Source organism: Anopheles stephensi, chromosome 3, assembly GCF_013141755.1.
Source record: "Anopheles stephensi strain Indian chromosome 3, UCI_ANSTEP_V1.0, whole genome shotgun sequence".
NCBI classification, from domain to species: Eukaryota; Metazoa; Arthropoda; class Insecta; order Diptera; family Culicidae; genus Anopheles; species Anopheles stephensi.
This window is the reverse complement of record NC_050203.1, coordinates 18,938,419-18,956,769: the sequence shown is the minus strand read 5'-3', so window position 1 is coordinate 18,956,769 and position 18,351 is coordinate 18,938,419. Positions and strand designations below refer to the sequence as shown.

The 18,351-nt window shown below is 47.0% G+C and overlaps 6 protein-coding genes across 7 annotated transcripts; 1 reads left to right on the top strand and 5 right to left on the bottom strand.

Annotated features, from left to right (window-relative positions):
* Window positions 1–156: 156 nt before the first annotated feature.
* On the bottom strand, window positions 157–4,868 carry LOC118514713. The gene is made up of 11 exons (XM_036061794.1): window positions 4,554–4,868; window positions 4,101–4,491; window positions 3,891–4,037; window positions 3,021–3,245; window positions 2,882–2,945; window positions 2,772–2,806; window positions 2,504–2,712; window positions 2,221–2,432; window positions 1,078–1,327; window positions 629–1,019; window positions 157–563 (listed from the first exon to the last, which is right to left on the bottom strand). Exons 1-11 carry the CDS (start codon window positions 4,787–4,789, stop codon window positions 414–416), a joined length of 2,310 nt encoding a protein of 769 aa, XP_035917687.1. The 5' UTR covers window positions 4,790–4,868; the 3' UTR covers window positions 157–413.
* On the bottom strand, window positions 1,759–3,891 carry LOC118510117 (ninjurin-2-like). Its single transcript, XM_036051582.1, has 5 exons — window positions 3,021–3,891; window positions 2,882–2,945; window positions 2,772–2,806; window positions 2,504–2,712; window positions 1,759–2,432 (listed from the first exon to the last, which is right to left on the bottom strand). Exons 1-5 carry the CDS (start codon window positions 3,204–3,206, stop codon window positions 2,213–2,215), a joined length of 714 nt encoding a protein of 237 aa, XP_035907475.1. The 5' UTR covers window positions 3,207–3,891; the 3' UTR covers window positions 1,759–2,212.
* A 1,360-nt stretch (window positions 4,869–6,228) lies between the features above and the next one.
* LOC118510116 (chymotrypsin-2) lies at window positions 6,229–7,485 on the bottom strand. The gene is made up of 3 exons (XM_036051580.1): window positions 6,975–7,485; window positions 6,511–6,904; window positions 6,229–6,450 (listed from the first exon to the last, which is right to left on the bottom strand). Exons 1-3 carry the CDS (start codon window positions 7,208–7,210, stop codon window positions 6,301–6,303), a joined length of 780 nt encoding a protein of 259 aa, XP_035907473.1. The 5' UTR covers window positions 7,211–7,485; the 3' UTR covers window positions 6,229–6,300.
* A 2,490-nt stretch (window positions 7,486–9,975) lies between these two features.
* On the bottom strand, window positions 9,976–10,860 carry LOC118510118. The gene is made up of 2 exons (XM_036051583.1): window positions 10,728–10,860; window positions 9,976–10,655 (listed from the first exon to the last, which is right to left on the bottom strand). Exons 1-2 carry the CDS (start codon window positions 10,794–10,796, stop codon window positions 10,308–10,310), a joined length of 417 nt encoding a protein of 138 aa, XP_035907476.1. The 5' UTR covers window positions 10,797–10,860; the 3' UTR covers window positions 9,976–10,307.
* Window positions 10,861–10,930: 70 nt separating this feature from the next.
* Window positions 10,931–14,611, bottom strand: LOC118510111 (BTB/POZ domain-containing protein 9). 2 transcript variants are annotated; one of them, XM_036051575.1, is made up of 4 exons: window positions 14,238–14,611; window positions 13,973–14,156; window positions 12,357–13,270; window positions 10,931–12,285 (listed from the first exon to the last, which is right to left on the bottom strand). In XM_036051575.1, the coding sequence occupies exons 3-4, from the start codon at window positions 13,186–13,188 to the stop codon at window positions 11,309–11,311; spliced, it is 1,809 nt and encodes a 602-aa protein (XP_035907468.1). In that variant the 5' UTR covers window positions 13,189–13,270; window positions 13,973–14,156; window positions 14,238–14,611; the 3' UTR covers window positions 10,931–11,308. The 2 variants fall into 2 exon arrangements, with proteins under 2 accessions (XP_035907468.1, XP_035907467.1); XM_036051574.1 differs by lacking the exons at window positions 13,973–14,156; window positions 14,238–14,611 and adding an exon at window positions 13,748–13,861.
* Window positions 14,421–18,243, top strand: LOC118510112 (serine/threonine-protein kinase OSR1). The gene has a single exon (XM_036051576.1). It carries the CDS (start codon window positions 15,716–15,718, stop codon window positions 17,393–17,395), a length of 1,680 nt encoding a protein of 559 aa, XP_035907469.1. The 5' UTR covers window positions 14,421–15,715; the 3' UTR covers window positions 17,396–18,243.
* The last annotated feature ends 108 nt before the right edge of the window (window positions 18,244–18,351 follow it).

Below are 18,351 nucleotides of genomic sequence, written 5' to 3'. Positions count from 1 at the left end.
ACATTTTGCTGTACACTAATCTATTACATACTTGTTTATTAGCTTTTAGTGACATATTTAATAATTAGAATCTTATATTTCATGTAATGATACTTTCTAAACTAAATTTTTGAAATTGTTTTTATTTTAATTTTATTTTATAATTGAATCCTATTCAACTCTCTGCAGAAGCAACTCTCAGCGTGGTGTATATACAGAAAGCGCCCAGAGGTATGCAATGCGCGAAGCACGATATGGTGAATTTAAATTTAAACCGTACATGAAAGAAAACGGTGTAAAATGAATGCCAAGGTGGACGTCTCATTACGCCAATATGCATTCGTTTATGTATTTTATATTAAATCTTATTTATATATACCACATGCATACTATATTTCTACAAGATCATTACATATTTGTACTCCAAGTTACAGTTAAGAATTGTTGGCCATAGTAGTACGGATCCAGTCATGATAGTACGATACCCGTGCGAACCCATCCGGATATCCGAGGGCACACGGAACTCCGAAGTTCACTACGCCCACCAGCTTTCCCTCGTACACCAGCGGACCACCGGAGTCACCCTGAGTAGAATAAATACAAGAAAGTAATAAACAAACAGTGCGCCTAACATCAATCCGCCACTTACGTTGCACGCTCCTTCGCCTGTTTTACTCATGGTGCAAAGGTGTCCAACATCGACATGCTCCGGGTAAAGACTCTTTGCTTTGCAGTCGTCATTAGACAGGGTGACGACGTTCAGACTTTGCAGCAGCATAGGCACAGGTCCGTTGGCATCAATGCGACCCCAACCCGTCAATCGTACGGTCACATTGACTGGCACTACCTCCGCCGAATATTCGATACTTTGCACAAGTTCCGAAAAATGGACCGGTTTTTCCAATCGCATCAGCGCAATGTCGTTATTGAATTCAGGAGCGGTGTAGTTGTGTAGGAAAAACTTGTCCGCTTTCAGTAGCTCGCCTCCCTCCTTCAGGCTATTAGTGCCGGCCAGGATTTCCATATTGCTCGGGTCGTAACTACACCAATCAGAGGCATGATGTGAGAAGATACGTTACAATTTTTCTATAGACTTACCCAACGAGACAGTGAGCGGCCGTTAGGACCCAACGATCGTTCAGCAGCGATCCACCACAATTGTGACCCCAGCCGTTTAACTGCAACGATACCTGGTACGGTGCCGATCCGTTCTTCGCCACTTCTCCACCGACGACTCGGTTGACGTACGAGTCGTCCAGCACTAATCGTTGCACTTTACCTGCACTAGCCACCAGGATAAGGGATGCAAAGGTGAAAATAGCTTTTGATAGCATGATGCTTGCTGATAATTAAATCCTATCCTTGAGAAGTAGCTCCTCTGCTTGTTGAACGATCGACACGCGCTGTATGGGACTTTGTTTCACATGAGCCACGCTTATATACCGGTCGGTCAAACGGCTTTTGAGGTGATAAAGGCTATAATGCTCATTAGGAGTGCTCTACACACTGTACTATGGTTTTGTTACGGATAAAGATATGTTATTTTAAGAGCTTTTAAGCTTTTAATTCCGCCTATCCCCTTGTTTTTGATAATAAATTCATTTATAAGGGAATTAACAGCATTTGTCTCGGGAATATCCGGTATGCACAGTACAAGAGGTGAATCCATTGAAGTGGATGCAGATGCAGTTGAAGTAGCTTCGCCCAAAGACCTTTATCTCAAGGGCTTTACTATGCGTATGGTAAATTAATAAAAAATACTAACTCCGTTTTCAAACTTCTTTTAATTTTGAATCTCACACACTTTAAAATAAATTTTAAAAATTATCTCTATTTTCTATCTAACCTTCTGCATGGTATGCTACATACCTTTCATTTTCTTGGCAAAGTTTTCTTTACCCAAATGGATTACCGACCAGCGTCAGCTCAAGATTACGACTGTTTGAACATGTGCGCTTTTATCCGTAGCCAACAGATTTATCGATAAGGAAAAAAAAGGTTTACCGATTAAGAAACAGGTTTCTTATCGAAACATTTGACATTCCTTCCATTTGTAGCCGGTTTTTGGTACGGTCGATGTCTGTATTTATTTAATGTACTTAATATTTGTGTCAGAAATTAATTCTACATGTTTTATAATTCGAGCAGATAAGATAAGCTTGTACAAGTATTAAACTACTATCCAACAGAACAATGGCAGACTTTATAACTACACCAGTTCCCTATCAGGTCTCTACGGACTGTGATGTTCCGTGTATGGAGTATGCTCCATGGTTTGGTTAGTTGCATTTTGTGGCACAGTGAGATGATCTGTCGAAGCGATCGGTCCAACTCCAGCACCGTTGAAGGTGGAAATGAACACGTTCACGAGCGTCACCAGGAACACACCCGCCACCGACAGGTTGTTCATGTGTGAGGCCGCTTTCATTTCTCTCTTATTCTTCATGTTGTACCTGTAGTAGTTAGGATAAAGAAGAGCACGAATTATTTACGCTTAAAACCGCACTCTGCCTGCTGGTCTCACCTGTTTAAATAAACCATAGACAATCCGACTACAATTTGCATCACCAAACTAACTATGATCAGTAGCAAGCTGGTCATGTAGTACGGATGCTTGTCCCCCAGATCGATCACGTATCGTAGCTGATTGGTGTTCGCGGACAGCAGTGCAATGTCCATCATGTTTTGGGCAAAAGATTTCTTCTGCACGAAGCTGCTCAGCTCTGCGTTAAGCTGCGAGAACGACATACTGTTAGATTTCCGTGGAGTTCTTTGGTTCTTGACGATCTTACCTGCTTGTTGGACGGTTCTTTTTGGTCTGCTGAATCTAGAAACGCATACAGTACAGAACGAATAAGTTCACTCGCTGAACAACGTTACCCTGAATAGCTTTTACGCTTACCACTGTCCTGTCTTTGAATTTGTATAGTTTCTTGTGCATGTATCTCCTTTGGAGGATATGGTTTCTAAATAAAAAGATACATTCCATTATGCTTAAGTCGCACAAGCAAATGACTTAAAAATAAATCACCAATAATTACACTCTCTTGATACACCATTAAGCTCGTGTAACCGGCATTCGGTCTCGGGCAGGGATAGTTTTGTTCACCAGGTTCCGACTCCAGTATACTGCTGAAATCGTTATCTTCGGCATTCGAATCCTCACCCGCAGGATCTTCTACCTTTCCCGCCAGGATACCTGCACGATAGCTCACTAATTCGGACATACTTTGGTGCGTGTTCACTGAGTGGAAAGTAAAACCCGACTGAAGCAACAGCCGCACAGGGTGTGATGGTTCGATAAACACGTGAAGATAAGAAAGGATATTCTGATACGGGATGGATGCGATACTGATACGAACGCGTACAGTGTGTTACTGGACAGTGGCTTTGCTTTTGAAGTGAGGTTTTTTGTAGTAAATTCATAAATCATTTAATTGTTACATTAAAATATTATAATAAATGCAATTAAATCTATAAAATTGTCTACTACTGGATGTTCAATAGAAAAATGAAGAACCAACTTTAAATCAAAAATAAATAAACACTTCTCACGTGATTGATGGTAACGGCTGTAACGCCACCTGTCAAAGATTGTGTTCAAATAAGCGGTTCTTCTTCTGAGGCCTTGCCTAAGTCGATCCCAAATTTCACTTAAATTCATTCCCGAAACGGTACAGACACATTGTACTGAGTAAAGACTGATAACGAATAATTAAACCTCTAAAAGATAAACCGTTAAAATTCTTCACAACAAACTATTTTTACCAACAACAAACAACTGACCATTGAAATTTAAAGGACAATGATCCCCAGATCGTCTAGAGTTCGATGTTTATGTCTTGTTTTGTTTTATTCTCTTATTACAACAATCATATCGGTCCTCAATCATAGAATTAATACACAAATTAAGAATTGTTGGCCATAGTAGTGCGAACCCAGTCATGATAGTACGATACCCGGGCGAACCCATCCGGATAACCGCGGGCGCAAGGAACACCGAAGTTCACCACCCCTACCAGCTTTCCGTCGTACACCAGCGGACCACCGGAGTCACCCTGTTGTAATGGATCAGGTATTAAAATAATTCAAAAATGCAACCATGCCACCAGATCACTTACATTGCATGCTCCTTCGCCCGTTTGAGTCAGAGTACAAAGATGTCCAACATCGGCATAGTTCGGATCGCCACCCTTCTTGTTGCAGTCCTCGTTTGACAGCGTAACAACGTTCAGGCTTTGCAGTAGGGTTGGTGTGGTCCAATCGCCAGTATTACCCCAGCCCGTCAATCGTACGGTCACATTAGCCGGAACTTCCTTCTCTGAGTATTCGATGCTTTTGACGGTGTCCGAGAACTTTACCGGTTGTTCTAGCCGCACCAGCCCGACATCGTTGTGGAACTGAGGACGGTTGTAGCGACTGTGGTACAGCAGCTTGTCTACTTTCAACAGTTCGCCTCCCTCCTTGAGACTGTTGGTACCGACAAGCACCAAAAGATCGCTGGGATCGGTTCTACACAAGCACAAAAGCGTCACTAAGGAATTTGCCGTATCCAGCCCAACGGATATACATACCCAACGAGACAGTGAGCGGCCGTTAGGACCCAACGATCGTTCAGCAGCGATCCTCCACAGTTATGACCCCAGCCGGCTACCTGAAGCGACACCTGGTACGGTGCCGACCCGTTCTTTGCCACTTCTCCACCGACGACTCGGTTGACGTACGTGTCGTCTAGGACTAGCCGAGGCACTTTCGCTCCACCAACCACCAGGATAATGGACGCACAAACAACAACAGCCTTGAGTAGCATGATGCTTGCTGATGGTTACCGGAACGGAAAAGAATAACTACTGTCGCGTCGTTTGGTACTTCACGGTTAAAAAGATACGCTTATATACCGCGTAACCCCTATCACTATCTTTTTCGAGTAGTTTTACTAGGTTATGCTGGCGATTAGATTATAGCTCTATCGACCGCGAGAAGTGTGTTGGATCAGATTTTATGGACAGCTATTGAATTGAACACAAAGGAAATCGTTAATGCATATCATTGAAACGCCATTAACGCATCCTTCTGGGATTGGGTGAGATGCACTTCAGACTAATCATTGATATTTTACGAGAGACCGGTGCATTTTGTTCACCTTTGTGAAAGCGATTCTCGAGGAAAGCTTTCTAGCTTACTAGCTTACTTTTAAGCACTTCACTTGGGAGTCTCGGCTTGTCGTCTGCCAAAGATTTATACCATACAAATGAAGCAAAATCGTCACTTAACCATCCCTGTCTGAGAAATATGTCTGGAGTGGGAAAGCATTAACAGGAACATTTCACTGCTAGCCCTTCGGTAAACACCAAATAATCCCGTGACGTGTGCTATTACAGCTGACGGCTAACTTCATCTCTCTGTCTAGATATCAAAAGCACTTGAGGGTCGAAGGGTGGCACTTGTAGCTATTGCTATGATTCAAAGTAATCAGGGAATGGGTTTCATGTTTGCGGAAGTTTTTTCAAGTATCTCTGTATGTGATTTGTTTACTCAATTTGCATTCAACTTTCCTCTAAACAAAAGCCTGGGATGGAAAAAGGTTGGGGCATTGGATTACCTAAAGCACATCAGATTAGAGCACCCTTGCAGTACGATCATGTACATCATATATCATGTGAGTACAGTGCGAGGCAATTGTTCCAAAACTGTCACTTTCTCTGGTATCTAAGACCACAAACAGTTTTTTTTTTATTTTAATGAAAGGTTATAGAATAACGCAAAGTGTTTCAAGAAATTTTAAGAGACACACTATCAGTCTGATATCTAATGTTTTTGGTTAGTTTGTGATAAGATACATATCATATTATGCGCTTCCAACGAGCTTACTCTATTTGAAATTATTATTAAATTTGATGGATGCCTACTCGCCATATCTGTCTCGAAGCTTTTTAGGAAGCAGACGAAAAAGTTTCGAACTGGCTAAACTTCCTCTAAGGGGCGGTCCGGTGGACGAGGCGATAGCGGAGGCGGTCTTCACATGGCGAAGAGGAGGAAGAAGAAGAAACTTATTCTAAAATGAAATTCTAAATTTTAATTTATCAATATCCGAGCTGTCTCAGAAATATTTCCTGAACACCTATACTATTGACCAGATGTATCGTCAGCAGGGTGATCGTGGCTCTTGATGAGATACTCCTGATGATATGCTTGATGAAGGCCAACCAATTTAATCGCAATAAATCGCAGAATAAATAACAATCCAGATTATGCAAAAAATATCATTTTTATTCATCAATATCATTTCCGTAACTACAGAAAGTCATCAACTCCAGCTGTCTATTTATTGTTGGCCATAGTAGTGCGAACCCAGTCATGATAGTACGATACCCGAGCGAACCCATCAGGATATCCAAGACCGCATGGGACACCGAAGTTTACCACTCCTACCAGCTTTCCGTCGTAAACCAGCGGACCACCGGAGTCACCCTGTAGGAAATTTGAATTATTAATACAATCCCCTACAATCTGCACCTTTCAAACACTTACATTGCATGCTCCTTCACCAGCTTTGGTCAGGGTGCAGACATGTCCCAGATCGACATTGGAAGGACTGCCCATCTTTTTCTTGCACTCTTCGTTCGACAGCGTAACGACGTTCAGACTCTGCAGCAGCGTAGGCACAGGTCCGTTGGCACTAGTACGACCCCAGCCCGTCAAACGTACGGTCGCATTGACTGGCACTTCCTTTTCCGAGTATTCGATGCTTTTGACGGTGTCCGAGAACTTTACCGGTTGTTCTAGCCGTACCAGTCCGACATCGTTGTGGAACTGAGGACGGTTGTAGCGACTGTGGTACAGCAGCTTGTCTACTTTCAACAGTTCGCCTCCCTCCTTGAGACTGTTGGTACCGACAAGCACCACAAGGTCACTGGGATCGTTTCTACACAAGCACAAAAGCGTCATTAGAGAACAATTCTTCTCACCGTATCCAGCCCAACGGATATACATACCCAACGAGACAGTGAGCGGCCGTTAGGACCCAACGATCGTTCAGCAGCGATCCACCACAGTTATGACCCCAGCCGGCTACCTGAAGCGACACCTGGTACGGTGCCGATCCGTTCTTCGCCACTTCTCCACCGACGACTCGGTTGACGTACGTGTCGTCCAGAACTAGCCGAGGCACTTTCGCTCCACTAACCACCAGGATAATGGAGGCACAAACAAGTACAGCCTTGGGTAGCATGATGCTTGTTGATGATACTCAGGAAAAATGGAAGACTAGCTGTGTGAAATGCCCTAACAAATCGAACTGTGAGTTCTGTTTGATACTTGGTGGGTAAGAAGGTTTTGCTTATATACTGCAAGGGCTATAATCTATCTCTATCTATCTATCTTTCTTGAGTATTTTTTTTTTTTCACTAGCTTATGTTGGAGAGTGGATCATCCTTTACGGAACCTCAAGAAAGAGTAGCGCCCGCGCAAGGTACTACTACTAGTGTGCTAAGTGGATCAAGTTTATGGTCGCCGTCGAGGTAACAAAAGAAACCTTAAGTACAAGCGTCCTACAACTTCTGGCAAGATTAGATACAGATCCATCCAGTTCTCCGTCGGTCAACATCACTCAGGACTCCTTAGGTAATCGTAATAGTAATATGGTCGGAAGCTATTAAGTCCTGTCTGGCCAATATCAAGCTACTTGAAAGGCACACCAAGGAAAACAATATGTGAAGTGGATCGTGTTAGCTGTTGGTCGTGACGTGCATCAGGATCGTAACCTACTTGTCACAAAATGGTTCAAGATTAAGCTAAGCAGTAGCGACAAACACAATGCAAACACCTGACCTGCATTTTATTACGCCAAGTAGCGCTGAAAGTTAAGCTAATCTACCACCACAGCATTTTGGCAGGAGCAGTCATTCGGCAACATGAATTTTAAGGTTCTAGACCCGATGACATGGGAAAACATTATCATAGTACCTTGACATTCTTTGCATGTAGTCATCGGTCTCAAATTGCGTCTGTTCTCAAGTCCATAATACCTGAACTATCAGTTGGATTGAACGGCCTGGCCGTATTGTAAGAAAATCATTAGGCTTTACAGAAATTTCTGTATTTGATTTTAAATAGACCAGCTCGTGAGAAATGAGATTTCCATAAATAAATCCAATAAGCGATTATTCATCTACGGCCTGACTTAATAGAATTTTTCCAAGCAACTTTTTTTATTCAATATTTTATCACAAAAAAGGTACATTAAGTAACTTAATGTTTATTTGCTTGGATAATTTTTTAAATATCTTTTATTTATAAATAAGACGCTTATCGATATTGCCACTATCATGTCGAATGCACACCATCAGAAAGCAAGGCTAGTCTACTGAATGCAAGGGACAATTAAGGGGCTAACTTTGAGAAGTTAATATTTATTGATAAGAATACCTTAATTTGGCACGCTTGTCAACAGGTTTATGTAGAGAATAAAACTGAAGAAAATACAAAAATACTGTCCTCTTGCAACACACATCTCCGTACGTCTGAGTGCCACTTCAGAACGAATATTTGAAAAAGCCGTTAAAAGCTCGAGCAAAAGCTTTCCTCTAAAATGCTTTTGGAGCTTTATTTAATCCACGGAACGGAACCCGATAGGACGATTGTAAATAGCTGTAAAATAAAGTGCAAACATCAGTATGATTTAAAAAGCTGCTCATCCACCCATTTATGGGACTTGAAAATTGTTTCAACAATCACTCAAATACGCTTGCTCGACTTTAGAGCGTTGCGTGTCAAAGGAGAATTAATTATACACACCCTAATGATTATTTAACTCAAAGCTGTATTAAATATTTCGTGCATTATCGAGCTATAAATTATTACTTGCCACCAGGCACGCAATTGTTTGAAGCTGCTGCAGGACAAATCGTTATGCATTGCATACCGGTTTGGTGGCTCGAATCGTCATGAGCACCGATTTCACGGAGGTGCAACGTTCCATGCACGTGCATCTCTATCGATCCTTTAAGACTCATCTTCACTGCGCTCAGCTGCTCTTCATTGCACCTTGCCAGAACCACGCGCCTACACTGTACTTTAAGCAGGCACGATTCCTGGTGACTGCGGGCACCCTTGCATGGATAGCAATATGTGGATACCAAGCGATCGCACAGCTCATAGAGGTGCCGATGCCATTCTTCACCGGCGTACTGTACGTGAACGAGGTGGTGCTGTGCATTTTCATCAGCCTGCAAACGATGAGCCGAGGATACGTTGAAGCAGAACGGTACAAGCAATTTATGGAAAAAATCTACCTCGTTGCAGTGGCGATACCGTGCAAAGAGTGGACCGAAATCCTGACGTACCTGCGGGTGAAGCTACTCTGGATCTGTACACTTTTTGGCACCATCTTCAGCGTGGCGCTATTGCTCGATTTTCTACATTTTGGAAGCTTTTATGCTACTCTGTTCACGCTGGGGGCCTACCTGTTGCCCAACACGTTCGCGGCCACGTCTCTAGCGCAGTACTATGCGGGCACGGTACTGATATACAAGCTTCAGGGAGAAATTAATCAGCAGCTCAGTACGGGCAGGGCTCCAATAGACTTGGAACGGACGAAGCATCTTTACCTACAGCTGGACAGCTGTGCACATCTCATCACGCGCTCATACGAACTGCTAATCGTAACAAACGTGTTCGCCGGTATCAATGTAACCAGCCTACAGCTGCTGGAAGTCTACCAGTATCTGCATGCAAACGATTCGAATCCGCTCTACCTGGCGTACAACATGATTTGGATCTTGTTGCAACTGTGCATGCTGCTGATAGTACTGTATCCGAGTGAGATGACCAAACGAGAGGTAAGGATTCGCTTAGTCGTTTTTTTTTTCGTCAAGCAATTGAAGGCCTTGATATGCTTCCAGCAAACACGGTTCGGTACGATTCTGTTCGAGATTACGCATCAGAACGAGTCTTCTGAGATAGCTGAAGATCAGGTGTGTCCAAGATGCCGGCAAATTTCGGTTCCCTCTCACATTTTATTTACCTCTTCCCTTCTTCTAGCAACTAACTCGTCTTAGACTGCTAACGCTGGGCCAGAAGAAGATCGTATCTACGGCCTGTGGGGTGATGAAGCTGGAACTATCTTCACTGTCTTCGGTATGCTTATCCATGTATCGGAAGAAAAATGTCTGCAAGCCTCTCTCAAAACACGCCCTTCCATTGCAGATCTTTGTCGCACTACTCTCGTTCATGATCATACTGATACAGTTCGATTCGGCCAACCTGAACAAACACAACGGAGCAGTTACGGCGATCGACAGTCTCTACAACTCGAAGGCGTGAATCAATCAGCCGGACGCTTGCTCGATAAACTCCAGCATTTTGCTTCGCTGCTCCATCACGCACCGTAAGTACTGATTAAGCGTGTCGTTTAAGCTTTGACACGCGTGCAGTTCGCCAACCGCATACAGCTCATTGCGAAAGTCCATATCCATGTGGACCTCGTCCTCAGTGGCGGGTGCTTGGGATGCTTCATAGTCTAGCAGCTTCTGATGGAATTGTTTGAAGCTTGCCGCTTCCTCGACCATCAGCGCTCTGGTGGCATCATCCACATTCTGACACTGCTCGGGCAGTCTGCTGATTATGTTCGGATCTTCCAGATCAAGATCACACTCAACGAAGCCTGCCAGCGTTGGCTATTCGAACACGAATGAAGGATAATCGTTAAGCAACGACAAAAAAAACGGTTCAAAAGACTCCATACTTACAGCAAATGTAGCACAAACAACAATCAACCATACGAGAAGGCTCATTTTGAAGAGTGGCGCATTGCCCATGCCACTCGGTACGACAACCAACAAGCTAATGATTACCGATGGAAGATGGTGGAATTGTCTGATAAGATAAAACGCCACTGTTTGCTTTATTCGTCACTTTAAACTGCACCGATGAGTAAGCGTAAGATCCGGCATTTGTAGGTGTTTCTATAAAGAGAAAATCGCCCTAATACACGATGCTTTTATTTGCGTCTCTAGTATAATTTTGTAATACATCAGGTCATATAGCAAAATAAACCACACTCACAATATCCCACACTTGGAGTATCGGTCGGCTGTGAGCGTCCGGATAGATCACAGATTTCTATACGTTCAGTGTACGTTCGTTTTTCGTTTTCTTTTGTAATAATTTAGCAGCCAATAAGTATATAATCAGTACGGAGGAGGAGATTTGTGTGTTGCGCTTCCTTTGTTTCCCTTGCTGTGGAAGATATTCTGCTCTATCTGCTACGTGCAACGACCGGTGAAGCTAAGTACGATTTTGTTTATGGGCGCCCACCACTGCACCGGCTTCAGTCGGTTGGTGTGCTATCCTGGTCCGCCTCCGGTTCATCCACCACAGCCGACGACAGTTCGATGGCCGGTACGGAAATGCTTCGTTCGCAGCTTAAAAATTCCGGATCCTGCGATGGACACTCGAAGTGTACGCAGTGAAACATTTCGTTGGCCGTGTTGTGCGTCCCCACGATGCGTATGTAAACGACCACCTTCGGGAGGAAGGAAAAGTGTTGCCAGGATTGTAGTTGCTCCGACTGCTTGTCCACCACCACCTCCCAATCCTTCATGTCGACCGACACCTCGATGTAGAAGCTGTACGAACGATTGTCACAGTCCCACAGTAGCAGCCGCATCGAATCGATCCAGTACGGTTGGCCTAGCTGTATCAGTATTACGCCGGTACCGATCTGGTGGCACGTGTAACCCGAATCCCAGTCGTAATTCTTTACCTCGCCATTCAGCAGCACGTTTCGCGTACGGCTTACACCTTCCACCACGGTGGCACTACGTTCGACCGTGGCTACGTTGTACGTCGGTTGCTGAATTCCGTCCACTACCGGTGTGGTTGTTTCGGTGAACATGGCTTCCAGTGCAACGACGTGAAACACGTTGTTCATCGTGTTGTGCGTGCCGACGAGTCGTATAAAGCGAACGGCTTGGGCAGGAAAGTAAAGGAACTGCCAGGAGCGGCAGTAGTACCTGGTGTGATCCACGATTCGCTCCCAGTTGCGCTGGTTGACCGACACCTCGATGTAGTAGCTGTACGAGCGAGTGTCACGATCCCACAGCAGCACCTTGATGTGGTTGATGATGAACAGTTTGCCCAGCTCGACAATGATTCCGCTACCGTCGCCCTTTTCGCCGATCGAGTGCCGCGTGTAACCTTTCTCCATGTCGTACGATACCGTGTCACCGTCCAGCAGCGCGGACCGTATTTCGCCATGAATGGTGCGCGAGTTAAACTTGTGTGTTGCGACATTCTCTTCCGGCCCTGGTAAATGTAAGATAGAGTGAGCTTTTCGCCTATAAGCTGTATAACATTTAACATCAACGTCCACTTACACAGTGCACCACGGTAGGGTAGCTGCTTGGAGGACACCTTCTCCGCAATCGCATCCAGCAACCGTTCCGGATCGAGTATACCGGACGGACGCACCACGGTCAACAGTTCCTCCAGTGACATCAGTGCAAAGCGCACCTTTTCCACGACGCCATCCACATTTTCCACGTTGTCCGCGTTGCACCGGCACCAATCGTACACGGCTTGGAATATTTCCACCTCACGGGCAAAAAATGAGTCTCGCATCAGCAGACTGCTAAGCGAATCCAGCGACAGGTTGCGAAATGAGTCGTGCTGCAGTATTTCCGATGCATTGCGATCCATAAACGTGTAGCACACGGTAGTCAAACCGTCGAGCGCAAACAACCGGGCAGCGTCTAGGATGGCGCACACGTTGCTGAGGGAAAGTACCTGCCGCAGATAGTCCGAAATGGCCATCTCCAAATCGGCAAATCCGTACTGATTTGCTAGCCCCAGTGTATCGAGCAGATGTTCCTCCTTCATGTGCACCAGTGACATGCTGCCGGAGTAGATGTATTTCAGTAACGATTTGAACGCGGTCAGTGGGATGTGGAGAGTGATTTCGTCCTGTCTGGTTTCTTGCATTCCACCGTACAGCAGTGCACGAAAGTATTCGCTTCGGGCCGCTAGGATGACACGGTGCGCCGGTATACGCTGTTTCTCGACGATGAACGTTACGTCCGAGTAGTCCGGTGACATGCAGAGTTGGGCCATTTGCATCGAAAAGCGGGCCGTTAGTTCGATCTCCTGTGTGCGTGCCATGCAGCCGTTGGAATGCTGGCTGGCAGCGATACCACTGTTCTGACTGCTCATCTTGAAGCGTGTCGCCTAGTGTCAGATGTCCATTCAGAAAAGAGCGCAGAGCGGCAAATTCGGGTGGCTGCTTCGTGTGGTCCTTGAAAAATGGAAAAGAAGAATGTTTAGTTGAGCAACATGATTAGCCTACTTGTAAGCTATAGATGAAACTCATTTCTTTTTCACCGGTCAAAGCCCACTTTCACAGTTAACGGGGGACAATTCGAGACTGTTTTGGCATAGGGTGACCTTGACGGTTGGTGGTTGGGCCTTCTTCTAGTTGCGAAACAACACCCACAAAAATATATATCCGATAATGACCACTAGAGCGATCGAAGTTCAAAAATTGCCTCAAGTTGTAAAATTCACACCTTTCTGGCCTATTTCAAAGCAAACATGATTCGTTCCAATTCCTACCGCCAGTAAAAGCGTTGTAGGGGGGCAACCATGCAAACTCATGGCGTTATAGCAACCGGTCAATTTCGTCCATTTACTTGTATTTTATGGAAAATCTCATTCAGATAAAACAAAACCAGACCAGTAAAACAAGAAAACACAGAATTATGCACAAACTCACACTGTTTTTGCGGCTCCTTTCACGCAAATACGATCAATTGTAAGCAGGTCAAAACAATCGAAAACAATAACACCAGCAAAGCCAAACTTCATCCAAAACAGAGCGCACTGGGTTAAAGCATCGGGTTTAGGGATTGCGATTGAGGAAGAATTTTTACACCGAAGCGCAACCATGTAAACTGTTCAGCTCCGAATTTTTTAGGGTGTAAATTGAATGAAAATTTACCTAAAACAAACAGGATTACCGCTTGATACAATAATAGTACTTCTGGAGATCTTCGTTCCAGTTGATCAGCTGTTTTGCAATCGAAATGAAGTATAGAAACAGATACCATAAACGCAGGACATTGTTTTGCCGGATTCGATCCGCCTTTGGGTTGTCGGAAAAGTTGGATGTTTTTTTGATCGCACTATAAAAAAGCGAGGTGGCGCAATATGGAGAAGTCTGTAAGTAAACACTTAAAAGCTTAAGAAAATGGGTTGTTCTGTACCACGATAGACATTCAAAAATAAGCCATCCTTTTCTCCTTCTTATAAAAGAAACGATAATTTTCCAACGGTTTGTTTCGAGCTGTTCTGCCCGGAGCGGATTACTGAAACGCGCACGGCTAGAAAAGGACAACCGAATCCGTGTGGGAGCGAGCGTGTCCATCACTTGCAGCACGGCACACTTCAAAACCATTGCGAACCGAACCACGTACCGGGACCGCGGGTGTCCCCCGAAATCCGTTCCTACTCCAGCAGAATCCGTTCAATCTGTGCGCGATATCGTGTCGGTCTTGCCTTCGTGCGGCCATTCGCTCGAACATCCGTGCCGTGGACACTGCTACGTTGCTACTCCGGAGCGTGTTTCGCTGTGTGTGTGTCTCTCGCTCTCTGGCGAACTGTGTGCATGGTGTGTGTGCGTGTGTGTGTGCGGGTCTTCTGTTGACGTTGAATCGTTCCGTTCGGTTCGGTGCACCAATAGTGTCAATAGAGAAAGGTCGGAAGTGGCGTACGGGCAACCCTTGAAAAGTACGTGATACGGTGAAGAACCGAGGGATATCTTCTGTACGGGAACGGTAACAGCAATCTGCCGAAAAATACCATGACTCATCAAGGCTGGCATCGCCGTTGACTTGCAAGCAGAGCAGTGTGTGGTTGTTGTTGTTGTTGTTATTGTTCCGTTCGGTGCGAAGGCAGCAGCAGCAGCAGCAGATAGGCCACCATATCGCGAGAAATTCGTTTTCTTATCATATCGCAACCAAGCTCCTACGTAGTAACATCCGCTGAACGGGGAGAGTGGGGTATCACCGAATGCAGTGAGAAGGCCGTTCGGTTGTTACCTTGTGCGTTCCAAACATACGTACACGCCACACAGACACACAGACGGGCGCGCGCGCACCGTACAGTGGAGAAGCTGGGTCTGCGGCATTTGGCTGGAAAATTTACACATCACACGTAACGCAGTGACGGTATTTGGCCGTTCCGGTGGCAGCTGCCGCAACACCATCAAAAATCAAACACCAACACGCACGCACAACGTCCGCCCCCCTTGCAGCGCGACGGTACGGTGCGGCTGTGATATTTGGCCGTGTGGTCAACATTAAAGTCGTATAGGAAGCAGCGCCAGACGGCAGCCAGACGGTGGCGCCCGCGCGGCAGAAGCGAAGGGCCGATATATCTAAATAAATCTCACTCACGTGTGTGTCGGTGTGTGCCTGTGTGACGGTGTGTGTTTGCACCAGCCGTACCAGCCGCAGGCGATACAGGCAAAACCATCTGAAGGCATTGCATTTTTCATTCACGACGACCGTGAGTGAGCGAACGAGCGAGTGAGTGAGCGAGTGTGCACCTGCTCACCGTTATCCGTCCTCCAATCCCCGGTATCGGATCGTACGTCTCCAAAGGTGGTTTTTGCCCTCCCCCCCCCCAGTGCGGTGTGACATTTCACATTAATATCTCTCGGTTGCACCCGCCGCTGCACTAGATGGCCACGACGACAACGACCGGGACCGGCGGGAGTGGTGGTGGCGTTGGCGGAGGACCGAGCAGCAGTGCGCTCGGTGCAATGGCAGCCGCGGTCACGTCCGTCGCAACCGCCGCGAGTCCGTCGACGTCCGCCTCCTCGACAAACCTGGCACCGGCCCCGCAGCCCATCACGCCGTGGCCGAACAGTCGTGACGATTACGAGCTGAACGACGTGATCGGTGTCGGTGCGACGGCCGTCGTCCACAATGCGTACTGCATACCGCGCAAGGAAAAGTGCGCCATCAAGCGCATCAATCTGGAGAAGTGGAACACGTCGATGGACGAGCTGCTGAAGGAGATACAGGCGATGAGCAGCTGCAATCACGAGAACGTCGTGACCTACCACACGAGCTTCGTGGTGAAGGAGGAGCTGTGGCTGATCCTGCGGCTGCTCGAAGGTGGCAGCCTGCTCGACATCATCAAGCACCGGATGCGGACGGTCAACTGCCGGCACGGCGTGTTCGACGAGTCGACGATCGCGACCGTCCTGAAGGAGGTGCTCAAGGGGCTGGAGTATTTCCACAGCAATGGCCAAATACATCGGGACATAAAGGCGGGCAACATACTGCTGGGCGACGACGGTACGGTACAGATCGCCGACTTCGGTGTGAGCGCATGGCTCGCGACCGGTGGCGATCTGTCCCGGCAAAAGGTCCGACACACGTTCGTGGGCACACCGTGCTGGATGGCACCGGAGGTGATGGAGCAGGACCACGGGTACGATTTCAAGGCCGACATCTGGTCGTTCGGCATAACGGCGATCGAGATGGCAACCGGAACGGCCCCGTACCACAAGTACCCGCCGATGAAGGTGCTGATGCTGACGCTCCAGAACGATCCGCCGACGATCGATACCGGCGCGGACGAGAAGGACCAGTACAAAGCGTACGGCAAAACGTTCCGCAAGCTGATCGGCGAATGTTTGCAGAAGGAACCGTCGAAGCGTCCCACCGCCAGCGAACTGTTGAAGCATCCGTTCTTCAAGAAGGCGAAAGACCGGAAGTACCTGACGCAAACACTGCTCGCGACCGGTCCCTCGATGGAGACGCGCGTACACAAGGCCGCCAAACGGCAGGCCGGTGCATCCGGCCGGCTGCACCGTTCGATGACCGGCGAATGGGTTTGGTCGTCCGAGGAGGAGGACAACGCGAAGAACGAGTCGGACGATTCGGAAACGGAGGAGCGGCCCATGAACCGGCTCGAGCGGATGGATTCCTCATCCTCCGAAACGGAGGATACGTCCGAACGGTCGGGCGTGACGGTAACCGGCTCGACCCAGTCCACCGATCCGAAAACGATCGAAGCGTCCGCCGCCCTCGGCGCGATGTCGATCGGGTCCGACACGATGGTACCGGTCAATCTGGTTCTGCGGATGCGCAACGCCAACCGCGAGCTAAACGACATTCAGTTCGAGTTCGTGGTGGGCAAAGATTCGGCCGAGGACATTGCGGCGGAACTGGTTGGCGCGGGGCTGCTGGACGAGCTGGACGTCGCGATCATGTCGGCGAATCTGCAGAAGCTGATCGATAACCGGGGTACGCTGAAAACGGTCACGTTTCAGCTCCGGTCCGGGTGTGCGCCGGGCGAACAGCTCGACGAGAAATCGCTCGTCGGTTATGCGCAGATTTCGATTAAATGATGGGCCGGCGTCTGCAACTAACGCGGCTTTGCGGCACGTTTTTCCCGCGCTTGATTGCCACCCTTCTCCTTCCTTTCTTGTTCCCCCCCACCCCCTGCGCCTAGGGAAACGCCTTCCCACGCCAGCCATCCGTTGTTTCCCCACTTACTACACAGTCGTTTCGATTCGCAAATATTATATGTAGGATTTCGTCGCTTCAAACCGACCCTCCTCCCTCCATCCCGCCCCGCCTAGGAGAGGAGAGGGGGTAGGGTAAGCGTTTGTTAAAACTTAAAGTTTGAAACCAACAACGGGGTCGTCGCAGGTCGGTAGTTTTCGGCGCTCTGACTAGACTAAAATGATACAAAAAAAAAGATTGTTAAGATAGCAAAAGGATTCAGCTTTTAGAGATTTGCCCTTCCCGGGTTGGGGGACGGCTAATGGGAAGGAAGGAAAACGGTGGGAGAGGGGGAAGGGGAGGGGGTAAACAAAACGACCACTAGTACTAGTAGACGTAATAGTAGCGGTAGTCAGTAGCAGTAGCAGCAGCAGAAGCATTAGTTTTAGCATCAACACGGGATTGCGAGTGACACACACACAGAAAGAGAGAGAGAGAGAGAGAGGGAGAGAGTACGAGAAAAAATCCTGAAATGAACGAAAATAGTAACACAAAGCGAAAATTAGGCGCTCCAGCTTTGTTTGTACGCCTGGACCACCACACCGCCAGGACCGGAACGAACGAACCTCGCCTCATTCAGAGCGATCAGTGATCCAAGCCTCCGGGAGCACGTGTGCGTGTGCACGGTCAATGGTTAGCCTTTCCGAATCGGTAATAAAAACTATATATAAAAAAAAAACGAAAACGAAAACGAAACGATTAGCCTGAAACGGAAGTGAAGATGGATTAGTAATTTGCGAAAGTCAGCACCAACTCCAGGTGTGTCCGGGATGAGTCAGATGGAAAAAAGCATCATCCT